The sequence below is a fragment of the Lepus europaeus genome, chromosome 7 (assembly GCF_033115175.1).
Source record: "Lepus europaeus isolate LE1 chromosome 7, mLepTim1.pri, whole genome shotgun sequence".
In the NCBI taxonomy this organism is placed as follows: Eukaryota; Metazoa; Chordata; class Mammalia; order Lagomorpha; family Leporidae; genus Lepus; species Lepus europaeus.
In genome coordinates, this window is record NC_084833.1 from 108,512,938 (window position 1) to 108,526,244 (window position 13,307).

The 13,307-nt window shown below is 39.0% G+C and overlaps 1 protein-coding gene across 5 annotated transcripts in view; it reads left to right on the forward strand.

Annotated features, from left to right (window-relative positions):
* ARHGEF12 (Rho guanine nucleotide exchange factor 12) overlaps nt 1–13,307 on the forward strand; it is a 166,880-nt gene that overhangs the window by 96,430 nt on the left and 57,143 nt on the right. For 4 of the 5 annotated variants that reach the window (XM_062197207.1, XM_062197208.1, XM_062197206.1 and 1 more), the window contains 7 exons: nt 341–439; nt 1,102–1,151; nt 4,403–4,460; nt 9,439–9,617; nt 10,878–10,955; nt 11,152–11,271; nt 12,838–12,978. In XM_062197207.1, coding sequence (XP_062053191.1) covers nt 341–439; nt 1,102–1,151; nt 4,403–4,460; nt 9,439–9,617; nt 10,878–10,955; nt 11,152–11,271; nt 12,838–12,978 — 725 coding nt within the window. The remainder of the gene's footprint in view (nt 1–340; nt 440–1,101; nt 1,152–4,402; nt 4,461–9,438; nt 9,618–10,877; nt 10,956–11,151; nt 11,272–12,837; nt 12,979–13,307) is intronic. The other variant, XM_062197210.1, reaches the window with a different exon arrangement.

The window sequence follows — 13,307 nt, forward strand, 5'->3', positions numbered from 1 at the left end:
GGTTGGTAGGAAAGGATCTTACATTACCAAGAAGTAGTGCAGATGTGAATAGGCTTTCCTTCTGTCTCACCTCTAGTACCTTATCTTTTCCAGTTTTCTATAGCTCTTTTTAATCTTGTAGCAATTCCACTGTCTCTCTCCAGTGAGAAACCAGTCTATGTGACTCTAGGATTCTTGTGTTTGTTTTGTTTTGGGTGTGAGTGCTTTTATTTTATATATTGGTTTAAATATGCTGCTTTGTGTTCTCTAGGTAGGATACAGTTCATTATTAATATATAATTATTGTCTTTTCCTTTTTGTTTTCTCTCCCTTCTGTCTTTACTCTGTGGTTCTTACACAGGTCTTGTTCAGCGTTGTGTGATCATCCAGAAAGATGACAATGGATTTGGGTTGACGGTCAGTGGAGACAATCCCGTCTTCGTACAGTCTGTAAAAGAAGGCAAGGCATTTTTTTCAAACAGTTTTGTCTCTTGGGAGCAAACAGAGTAAGAATAGAATAGCTAAAACAATATCTGTTGCCCCAAACAGAAAAATTGTGTGATTACTGGTCATATGTAGTATTATGCTAGGATTTGTTTGTAGTGTCACAATGTAGGAATGAATTTACTCCTGTTGGTTTTCTTTGTACTTTACAGAAGAAACTAATTCTTCCATAGCTTTAAGAATTGTATGACTCTTTAGATATGATGCTTTATTGTAGAAGTTTCTGGAATTTCATTTCTTCACATTCCCAGCAATATTTTGGTAGAAACAGATTTAAGAGGTGATTATAGGTACAAAAATGTCCAATCTTTTCCCAAAATGTTAATATCTTTTACTATTACCATATTTTGAATACTTTATTTATATTGGGTGCTATTATTTGAGGTAAGTATTTTTAATCCTTATTTTATAGGTCATATTGAGGCTTACAGTAAAAAAAAAAAAAACTAAAATCAATCTGAGATCATACAACTAATGAGTGGTAGGGACAGGATTTGGACCTGTGAATCTGATTTTACAGCCTGTGTTTTTATCCACTCAGTAACACTCCTTGTCTTTCAAGAAGATTATCAGTAAATGCAAATGAATCACATTTTAAGTGGTTAATTTCTCCTACAGATGGAGCAGCCATGCGGGCTGGTGTACAGACAGGTGATCGAATCATCAAGGTAAGAAAAGGCTATATTATATTAATAGAATTTATGGTAGGATTAGAAACCAACATATATTAGCAATAGTGGGATTTTCTTTTTCCTACTCAGATTTTTTATTAATTAATTAATTAATTTATTTTTTGACAGGCAGAGTGGATAGTAAGAGAGAGAGAGACAGAAAGAAAGGTCTTCCTTTTTGCCGTTGGTTCACCCTCCAGTGGCCGCTGCGGTCGGCGCATCGCGCTGATCCGAAGCCAGGAGCCAGATGCTTCTCCTGGTCTCCCATGCGGGTGCAGGGCCCAAGCACTTGGGCCATCCTCCACTGCCTTCCCAGGCCATAGCAGAGAGCTGGCCTGGAAGAGGGGCAACCGGGATAGAATCCGGCGCCCCAACCAGGACTAGAACCCGGTGTGCCAGCACCGCAAGGTGGAGGATTAGCCTGTTGAGCCATGGCGCCGGCCTCCTACTCAGATTTTTATTTAAAAAAAAAAAACAAAAAAACCAACAGTACATTACATTTGATGAATCTGTTGACTCTAAAAAGTTACTCACTTTGAGGGCTGGCTTTGGGGCACAGCAGAGTTAGGCTGATATGCCTTGAAGCAGCCACCTACATGGAAGACCCAGATATAGTTCTGGGGCTCCTGTCTTCTGCCTGGCCCAGCCCCAGCCATTGTGGCCATTTGGAGAATGAACCATCCCTGTAACTCTGCCTTTCAAATAAATAAAATAAATCTTTTTTACAAAGTACTCACTTGTTTTTAAATTAATATTCTTTTTGTTGAAGGGCATACTAAAAGGCTTGAATAGATGGAGTCATATATATTCTTGGGTAGGAGAGTGACTCACTATTTTAAAGATTATTTTCTCTAAGTTAATATTTGCTAGAAATTCTTATCAAAAATACTAAATAGAACTATAGTTGTGTATTGTTACTTGTCAAACTGTCTACTCTTCCCAATGAACTTCATAAAGGTGTAAGATTAGCTAAAGCAAAAAGTGGAGGCCGGCGCTGTGGTAGAGTAGGTTAACACCCTGGCCATATGGGCGCCGGTTCAAGACCTGGCTGCTCCACTTCCAATCTAGCTCTTTGCTATGGCCTGGGAAAGCAGTAGAAGATGGCCCAAATCTTTGGGCCCCTGCACCCATGTGGGAGACCCAGAGGAAGCTCCTGGCTCCTGGCTTTGGATAGGCGCAGCTCCAGCTGTTGCAGCCAATTGGGGAGTAAACCATTGGATAAAAGACCTCTCTCTCTCTACCTCTGCTTTCTCTCTCTGCCTTTTCTCTCTCTCTGTAACTCTGACTTTAAAATAAATAAATAAACCTTAAAAAAAAAAAGCAAAAAGTGTGTCATGTATGTGGATAGGTATGAGAGGAGCTGGTGTGAATTAATTTAGAGTATCTGGCTCTAATTTAGATATACTCATATACCTGCCAGCGGGACAAAATGGAATTTAGAAAAACCGTAAATTCTGATCAGTGGAGAAAGAATGAGTCAGTAGTTGTTCTTGAAACAGATGATTAATTTGATTACTTAAATTATTATACAGGAAAAGACATCATGAATGTATTTTATAAACAGTTTGGAAAAAATATTTGAAGTATGTCACAGAGCGTTATATTCTTAATTGTGAAGAGCACGTTTAAATTACTAAGGAAAGAATATTCCAATAGAAATATGGGCAAATAATTTTATTAGATAAACATGTTAATGGGAATATGTCCAACTGAATTGATAACAGAGAAGTAGAAATTAAAATGATAATTACAAAGAAAATATATTTGATTGTCAGAAAATTTAAAGATTGGTAATATACACATGACATAGTTTGGGTATGGTAAAATGACTTGTCTCATAAGTTTCCATCTGGCTGGAAATTTGTCTTTCATGGCATATGAATATACGCCAAAGCCTTTAAGAAAGTATATAACCCAGGGCCGGTGCTGTGGCGTAGCGGGTAAAGCCGCTGCCTGCAGTGCCAGCATCCCATATGGGTGCTGGTTCGAGTGCTGGCCGCTGCACTTCCCATCCAACTCTCTGCTAAGCCCTGGAAAAGCAGTAGAAGATGGCCCCAAGTACTTGGGCCCCTGCATCTGCGTGGGAGACCCAGAAGAAGCTCCTAGCTCCTGGCTTTGGATCAGCTCAGCTCTGGCCATCACAGCCAATTGGGGAGTGAACCAGTGGGTGGAAGCTGTCTCTGTCTCTTTCTCTCTGTCTTTCTCTCTCTCTCTCTCTCTCTCTCTCTCTCTCTCTGCCTCTCCTCTCTGTGTATAACTTTGACTTTCAAATAAATAAATAAATCTTTTTTAAAAAAGTATATAATCCTTGACCAGCAATCCATTTTTAGGAACTTTTCTAAGGAAGTGAGTATACAGATGTGAAGTGATATATGTACAGGAAAATTGGTTTTAGCTTTATCACCCTGAATACTTTTAAAGAATCTGAATGTGCATGAAATGAGGACTAGAGAAACACTGCCTGTAGCTTTTATAAAGAATAGGTTAGGTCTTCATGTACCCACATTGAAAGATTAACAATACAGTGGAAACAAGTATTTTTTGGTAGGCAGAAAGGCAGTGTGTCTATCTGTTATGTATTTCCTGAAAAAAATCTCTCAAAAACAAATGTCATAATTGACAGTTTTATCTTCAGGGGGCATAATGAATATACTTTTACTTCTGTTTTATATGTTGATATGTGTGAACTTCAGTATATTTTTGCATCCGAGGGAATAACAAAGTTATTGTTAAATCCACATTTGATAGTTTTCCTTTAATTTGTTCAGTTTACTGGAGACTTTCAGTGACGTTTTCTACATTTAGCCTGTCTAAAAATTAATGCTCTTTGTAATGTTTCAGTCATACTTGGAAAACTAAAAGTAAATTGAATATTTTTGTGGAAATACTGGTTATTTTTTATCTTTTTTGACAAATCAAGGAATTGCTAATAAAAGCAGAGATCTTTTCTGTTTGCAAGAGTCTTTACTCTTGTAAAGGGTTTGTAAATCTGTTCATGGCATATTTTTGTCATGGTGGTAGGTTGTAATTTCCTTTATATCAAGGTCTTGTGTTTAAATTTGTTTTTGTGGCAGAATCTACCTTATAGAATAGTGATAAAAGTGATTGTTGATTCAAATATGTCCATGTTTTATTGTAACCCTGCTCATTATATTGTAAATTGGTTGTATTGCATATGAGAATTCCTGAAGTCAGTGTATCCTTTGTCTCACTAGAATGTGTCTGATGTAAACTGTTCTTTTTTGTAGGTGAATGGAACTCTAGTGACTCATTCGAACCATTTGGAAGTGGTGAAGCTAATCAAATGTAAGTGAAAGCTTTTCTTAATTTTAGTTGTTTTCTGAAACCCATAAAGCAAAGATCAGCACACAGTTTTTGTAATGGGCCAAATAGTAAATATTTTATGCTTTTTGGCCATGTTTGGATGTTATTTTAGCATGAAAGCATAGACAATATGTAAATGAGTGGGTGTGGCAGTTTTTCCACTAAGACTTTGTTTACTAAACCAGGCTGTGGGCCAAATTTAGCCCTTTGCTGGACATTGCTGACTTATACATTGAAAGACAGTCTTGAGATGAAAGCTCTTAACTACTAGTAACTACCTTCTGTCAGCTCCACATATGAGCTTGATTGTAATACCCGGTCATTCTTGGTAATACTGAATACATAGACGTTAAAGAGATGCCTGAGTCACCTGAGACAGGGGAAGAGGTGGAGGAGTCAGACACAATGGCCTCATGAACCGAAATGGAACTTTAGAAATCAGCTGGCAGGATAGCTTTCCCTCAGATATGTAATATGATTATATAAATCTGGGGTAGCAGTCTTCTCCTTTGAAAGACTTCAGGGTTAAGAATTTATGGCTGGCGCCGCAGCTCACTAGGCTAATCATCCGCCTGCGGATGGGTTCTAGTCCCAGTCAGGGCTCCGGTTCTGTCCCGGTTGCTCCTCTTCCAGTCCAGCTCTCTGCTGTGGCCCGGGAAGGCAGTGGAGGATGGCCCAAGTGCTTGGGCCCTGCACCCGCATGGGAGACCAGGAGGAAGCACCTGGCTCCTGGCTTCGGATCAACGCGGTGTGCCAGCCGTAGCAGCCATTTGAGGGGTGAACCAATGGAAGGAAGACCTTTCTGTCTCTCTCTCACACTATCCACTCTGCCTGTCAAAAAAAAAAAAAAAGAAATGATGATCTGACTGGTGTTGTAGTGTGGTAGATTAAGCTGCTGCCTGCAATGCCAGCATCCCACATGGGTGTCACTGGCTGCTCCACTTCTGATCCAGCTCCCTACTAATGTGCCTGAGAAAGCAGCAAAAGATGGCTGAAATACTTGGGCCCTTGAATCCATGTGGAAGAACAAGATGAAACTGCTTGCTCTTGGCTTGGGTCTGGCACAGCACTGGCTGTTTTGGACATTTGGGGAGTGAATTTCTTTCTCTTTGCTTCTCCTTCTCTTTCTCTAACTAAATAAATCTTTAAAAATCTTTTTAAAAAACTTATGATCAGGGTCAGCATTGTGGCATAGCGGGTACAGTCACTGCCAGCAACACCAGCATACCATATAGGTGCCAATTTGTGTCCTGGGTGCTCTACTTCCAATCCAGCTCCCTGCTAATAGCCTGGGAAAAGCAGAAGATGGCCCCAGTGTTCAGGCCCCTGCTACCCATGTGGGAGACCTGGATGAAGCTCCTGCCCTAGCACTGGCCATTATGGCGATCCAGGGATTGAACCAGTGGATAGAATATCTGTCTCTCCCTCTGTTGCTGTAACTCTTTCAAAATAAATAATCTTAAAAAAAAAAAAAAGCATATATGAGTCTTAGATTCATGTGAGTAGTCCACGCAGGGTTAGTGCTCCACAGAGAAACTGAAGCTCAGTGTGATGAGAGTTGGGGCCAGAGGTGAAACCACACTGTCCAAGTTGGCCATGAAACATGGGCAGACCAGGCCGCAGCCACTGACAGGGCCTCAGTTTTATCTGCACTGGAGGAGGGAGAGCTCAGAAACCATGTGCACTTTACGTACACGTGGTGATGGGGTAGAGATTCTGAATCTCAGAGTCCATCAAACCTTGTCTACACAGGCCTCAATTTGGCTTTATGGTTACTCTTTAGTCTTGCCTACTTTCTAGAAGATTCTGTTTTTCTGATTGCTTTCTTTTCTAATTGAATAAATTATAACATGACAGTTGTAATAGAAGTAAATAAAGTAAAACATATTAGAGTGCCAGCACTATGTTTTCTTTGTTCTGGCTTGGCTTGAGACTTACATATTTGTTATTATGTCTCTTAAAGGTAAAAGACAGCTTAAACGGAACAAAATTTTAAAAAATATGTAGGATCTTCTGCATCTGATTATTTTGCAGTGGATTACAAATAAAAGATAGTTGCAGTCAAGCAGAATCACTGTTTTATTTAATTCTGTCTTATTGAGTGGATGGACATCTTTAGAATAAATTCAGTAAATGAATTATTTATTGGCCTTCTTATTGCTTAAGTTAAGCAACTTTGATTCTGGGTAAGCTGCCGTGTGAGATACCCACATCCCATTTTGGAGTGTCTGGTTTAAGTCCCTGCTATTCTGCTTCTGATCTAGCTTCCTGTTAATGTTATCCAAGGAGGTAGCAAGTGATGGCTCAAGTGGGTAAACTCCTGTCACTCTTGTGGGAGACCTGGATGGGTTTCAGACTCCTGGCTTCAGCCTGGTCCAGCCCTAGCAGTTGGAGGCATTTAGGGAGTGAACCAGCAGATAAAAGATTTCTCTGTCTCTGTCTCTGTCTCTCTCTCTCTCTCTCTCTCTGCCTCTGTTGCTCTGCCTTAAAAAAAAGGATAAGTTTATTTAATGCATGCATAGTTTCTTCATAATATGCATGAACTCATTTCAAGTACCCTGTAGATTTCTTATCCAAAAGTTAGGACATAACTAAAAACTTTAAGGTTAAATACATGTAACACTGAATATCCAAAATCTGATAAAAATTTGACCTGAAACCTGTGCATCCTTGTGACAGAGCTTTCTCATGCCCTACTTTTTAATGCATATTATCAGCATAGTAAAAGTGATTTCAAATCTGAGCAATTAGAAATAGCCAAAGAAGGGAAGGGAAGCGCTCGGAAGCTGTTGAAGGTAAGCACATTGTCAAGCAGGATGCAATACAGGGCTTCTTCAGAAGGCTTCTGGATAAGTGGAATTAAGAGAGGAATTTAATTTGTGCAAAGCAATTTTGAAATCCATGCAGTTTTTTTCATTTTTCATGAACTTTTTGAAGACCTTTCACAGGTGACTTTTTGAAAGAGCACAGTAAGATTGAAAAGACTTAAAAAATGTTATGCTTAGAATTCCCTCCAATCATAGCACTTATGACTTAGTGTAACAAAAATTGTTTTTAGAACCTCAAAACACTGTGAAATATTTGGTGTGAGTTCTATGGGAGAGTTAAATTTGAAGATAAGTATGAAGTACATTTGAAAGTTCTAATGAAAATTCTAAGAGAAAGGATTTGTTGTTTATGTATTTTTGTCATTTTGACTAGAAAAGTCATTGAATTGGAACGTTTTCTGTTTGATGCTAATCAATGATTGAATATCTGTTGAATCTTTCTGATTGTGCTGAATTTTGCTTTCAAGATATTTTTCCTCCTGTAATATCTGGTGGATTTTTTATCAGCTCCTCCAAACTTTTTCAATTTAAATTCATTACTTATGAGATAGTTTTGGAAATTTTTTGGTTTTATTTATTTTGTAAAGTTAATTTAAAGTTACAGCTTATATTCTAATATTGTAGAGTATTTTTTTAAAAATCCCGATTAATTAGTATCATTTAAAAATATATAGATTTAAAAATTTACATTTAGGAGATCAATTGAACATAGTAATTAATAGATGGTTGACATTAACTCTTCTCTAACTTAGGAAAATATATTGTTGGTGTTAAAAATTTTTTTAAGACTTATTTATATGAAAGACGGAGTAGCCAGCACTTTGGTGTAGCAGGTAAAGCCTCTGCTTGCTTGCTTGCTTGCAGTGCCGGCATCCCATGTGAGTGCTGGTTTGAGATCCGGCTGCTCCACTTCCTATCCAGTTCTCTGCTATGGCCTGGGAAAGCAGTAGAAGATGGCCCAAGTCCTTGGGCCTCTGCACCCATGTGGGAGAACCAGAAGAAGCTCTTGGCTCCTGGCTTCAGATCAGTGCAGCTCTGGCTGTTGCACTGTTGACTCTGGGGAGTCAAACAGTGGATGGAAGACATCTCTCTCTCTCTCTCTCTCTCTCTCTCTCTCTCTCTCTCTGCCTCTGCCTCTTTGTAACTCTGCCTTTCAAATAAAATAAAATAAATAAAAATACATAAATTTAAAAAAAAGAGGAAAGGCAGAGTTACAGAAGGAGAGGGGGAGAGACAGGGAGATCTTCCATCCATTGGCTCACTCCCCAAATGACTACAATAACCAGGGCTGGGCCAGGCCAAAGCCAGGAGCTGTGAGCCTCTTCCTGATCTCCCACGTGGGTGCAGGGTCTCAAGTACTTGAACCATTCTCTGCTGCTTTTCCAGCTGCATTAGCAGGGAGCTGGATCGGAATTAGAGCAGCCAGTATTTGAATTTGTGCACAAATGGGATGCCAGCAGCTTCACCCACTTCGCCAGAATGCCAGCCTTGATGTTAGAAATTGTATTTCTTTCTAAGTAATATCTTTTTTTTTTTTTTAAATTTTTGACAGGCAGACTGGACAGTAGAGGGAGATAGAGAGAAAGGTCTTCCTTTTTGCCATTGGTTCACCCTCCAATGGCCGCCGCGGTAGACACGCTGCGGCCGGCGCACCACGCTGTTCCGATGGCAGGAGCCAGGTGCCTATCCTGGCCTCCCATGGGGTGCAGGGCCCAAGCACTTGGGCCATCCTCCACTGCACTCCCTGGCCACAGCAGAGAGCTGGCCTGGAAGAGGGGCAGCCGGGATAGAATCCGGTGCCCCGACCAGGGCTAGAACCCGGTATGCCGGCGCCACAAGGCGGAGGATTAGCCTGTTAAGCCACGGTGCCGGCTTTCTAAGTAATATCTTATGAGTAGTAATAAATTGCTGTCTGCAGCTGTATTGTTCATTTAGATTTTTAGAGCAGTTACGAAAGGGAAATGACAGATTGGATTTCTTTTCTATGGAGCCATTATTAGCAGATGATGGGACTTTTTCACATAACTGGGTCTTTTAGAAGGGTTGAAGATTAAGTAGTGAAATGTTATAAAATGTTTCTTGACAATAGTATTTTCCCTTTCCTTCCCTTTCTCCCATCTGCCTGTCCTAAGCTGGTTCCTATGTAGCTCTCACTGTTCAGGGACGCCCACCTGGGTCGCCCCAGATTCCGCTCGCCGATTCTGAAGTAGAACCATCAATCATTGGACATATGTCTCCTGTCATGACATCCCCTCATTCACCTGGAGCATCTGGGAATATGGAGAGAATCACTAGTCCTGTGCTAATGGGGGTAAGAGTAGGCAAATTGCTTAGTCAATGCCCTGTCGTATAAGGATGCCTTTGCTTTATATTAGTAGTTTTAATGTTTTGGGATGAAAAACAAATTTAAGATTCCAGAAGATCATTTCCTGATACACAAATTATATAATAATTTGGAATGATTACAGCATATCGTCATAGCAGATTTAATTAAACAAATATTAGACATTTATCAAATACAAAGCAACATATCACCCACAAAAATACTAAGATATACTTTGTTTAAGGTCTTCAGTCATCTTAGAATGTGTACTTTGGGAGGACTAGGCTTTTCTGTTTGTTTCCTATTGTATTCCCAATGACAAAAATACTGCTTGTTTTATAATAGGTGTTAATAAGCCATTGTTGACTGAAATTGGATCAAGTTTATACAAGTAGGGAAGAAATACAAAGTTCTATGAGGATTCAAAGGACAGAGAATGCACTTCTGGTTGTGATAAGGAAAGCCTTTATGGAAAGGTTTTATTTTAATTGATCCTTGAAATGCTGGTATTATTTAACCAGTGGAGTGGGGAGGAAGACAGCCCAGGTAGAGGTAGAATAAAGAGAGGCTGAGTCAAGAAAGCACTAAGTATTTTTGGGAATGTAACCAGGGCTTCTGTTTGACTAGGACCTGTTAATGATGTGTGTATGGGGAGATGAGCTTGAAAAAAGTAGATTGACTTTATATTTTGGAAAAAAATCGTATCTTGGAAAAAAATCACAACCATGAGACTAATTATCTGTAAAGAGAGTAAGCCACAGGAATCTATTTAAGTATTTTTTTTGAGCAAGAGAGTTGCATGATTATAACAAGATTATAAAGAAGACTAATTTGTTAAAATATTATAGGGTTGTGAAACAAGGAGAGGTGGTGAAAGATGGCTTAGAAAACAGGGCTCATAGTTTAGGGGAATCCTGGGAATGTGAGCCACACAAAGATCCAGAGGAGGTGAGGCGTATCCCTCTTGTACCTACCGCAACTTCAACCCTCTAATACTGATACTCAGCGTTCTCTTGAACATAGTTTAGTAAAAGTGAAACAGAAGGGCAGACATTTCCCTAGAGCCTTTTATGTTGGTACATGTCACATGGAAAAGCCTGTCATAGCCACCAGGAATAAAGATAATTCTAACTGGTATTGATAATTGGAACTGAGACAGAAAATTGTGTATCTTGTTTTCTCTGTTTGTTTTATCCTTACCTTTTCTGTATTGGTTTTGTTTGTTTGTTTGTTTTTATCTTTTCCTAGGAAGAAAACAATGTGGTTCATAACCAGAAAGTAGAAATTCTGAGAAAAATGTTACAGAAAGAACAGGAACGGCTACAGGTACTAAAATGGCAATAGGACTGTGTATAGGGCAATAAAAATGTGAGTGGGCATAGTTGAGTTGGTGTTTATCATAATCACAATCAAGCAGTATTGTAATCAATGCCATCATCTCTTTTAATGATTAAGAATAGACTTTTTCTATATTTTCTTGACATACGTAATTAATTCTCAAAATATCTTTATAACTTTTCAGTCATTGCAGGAAGATTACAACCGAACACCTGTCCAAAGATTGCTAAAAGAGATCCAAGAGGCCAAGAGACACATTCCTCAGCTGCAAGAGCAGTTATCCAAAGCCACAGGCCCTGCTCAGGTAGCATCACTGGTGCACATGCTACCCGACTCCTTGCAGGAGAATTTTCTTCTGGGAATGTGTCAGAGAATGTTGCAGTCGCCTTTTTAAAAAGTTATTTTTCTAGGATAGGACAGCAGGATGTCCTATATAGGATAATTAACAAAAATAAGTGTGGGCTTATGATTGTTTGCTTGCTCATATCACTTTTCTCTGTTCTATAACTTAAAAAGGAATGCTTTTGCTTTGATGTGACAGACTACTAAACTGTATTTAAATACTTTTAATTTTTGTGGTTCATTCTGAGATCTTCATACAGAATGACAGTTGATATGCTTTTAAGAAGGATGGATACAATATTTTATAAATTGACAGGCATTGTGATGAACACATGAACAAACATTCTCTTATTTAATCTGCACAATAACCCTCTGAGATTAGGTCCTGTGGTTTCCCCCATTCTACACACATACCTAGAGAAACACAGATTAAGTAACTAGTCTGAGGTCAGTGATGTAGGTTAAAAGTGATAGGACTAGAATTCAAATCCAATCTGAGGATTTCAAAGCACATTCATACCCTTAATAACTATGGTGGGTTTTTTTTTTTTTTTTTTAAGTTTTAAATAGAGGTTACGATTCTCTATATAGATGTAAGTTACGAAGATAATGGTCTCATCAGAAAAAAAGTTGTGCATTTCTTGGTCAACCAAGGCTTATATTCTGTAATACTCATATTTGGGATAAGGAAAGTTCTCATACTACACCTTAAGGCAAAATGGACAAATTACCTGTGCATTTAAAATGGGTGAAAGCTGTTGATATGTCAGTATTTCTGAGTTAGGTCTGAAGTGAAAACTACGTATTCACAGAACTAATGCTTGCCTAATCTGCTCAATTTTCAAGTGAAAAAAATCATGTTGTGGTTGAGAAAAGTAGGTCCTAAACTGAATGATTGCACAAAGTCACTCACACATGGTATGTAAGGTCTCCTGACTTCCTGTTTAGTGTGCTTTTCATTACCCATTATTATTTTTTACTCCTTTCAGTTCCACTTGCTGTGAAACATTTTAGGTATTAGGCCTCAGTAATGTTGAAAGTTTTAATGTTTTTATCACTGAGAAAAGACCCCATTCTTATCCTGATCCAACACTAAAAATGTGATTCCTGATCTAAAAGCTTATTAATAATTTGTTACCACATTATGTGCCAGAATTGGCAACTTACTGAAACTCTGAAGCAGTGGAAGCCAGTTAACCAGAAGTTATAGTATAATAATCCTTACTAATGAGCAGATAACATAAATTATTTAACAAGCTGGTTTATCTTTTTGCTATATTTTGAAGTTGAAACTTCTCTTTTCTTTAAAATATTACTTTCCCTAACTGGAAGTGTTATGGCATTTTAGAATCATAGAATTTAGTAGTTGCTTGTGCTTTTTACTGATAGAACATTAAGCATTGTTGATCACATCAGAGTCTCCAACTTTTTTTGTTCTCCTTGTAGATTGTAGTACCACTTTGTTTACACAGTCAATAATCGAAGTTTTCTTCTATGTGTTTGTGTGTGTTCCTTTGATCTCTTTTAGGATGGAGCCCTAGTTACACCCTCCAGACTTCTAGGTGATGCCCTGACAGTCAGTGATGCAGAGGTAGATCCTGGAGATGGACTGAGCAAGACTGATTGCAGCAGCGGAGATACTTCTCGGCCGAGTAGTGACAACACAGACGTAAGCGTTAAATATGTTAAATCGTTTTCTTCTTGGATTATTTCTTACAGCCCTTTTCATAATTTGAAGTTACATGCTTTAGAGGTGTCTTATTGCTCACTGTTTACCATCCCAGTATGTTTTAAAATAAGATTTATTTATGGGGGCTGGCACTGTGGCATAGTGGGTAAAGCTGCCACCTGCAGTGCTGGCATCCCATATGGGCACCGGTTTGAGTCCTGGGTGCTCCACTTCTGATCCAGCTCTCTGCTATGGCCTGGGAAAGCAGTAGAAGTTGGCCCAAATCCTTGGGCCCTTGCACTCACGTGGGAGACCCAGAAGAAGTTCTT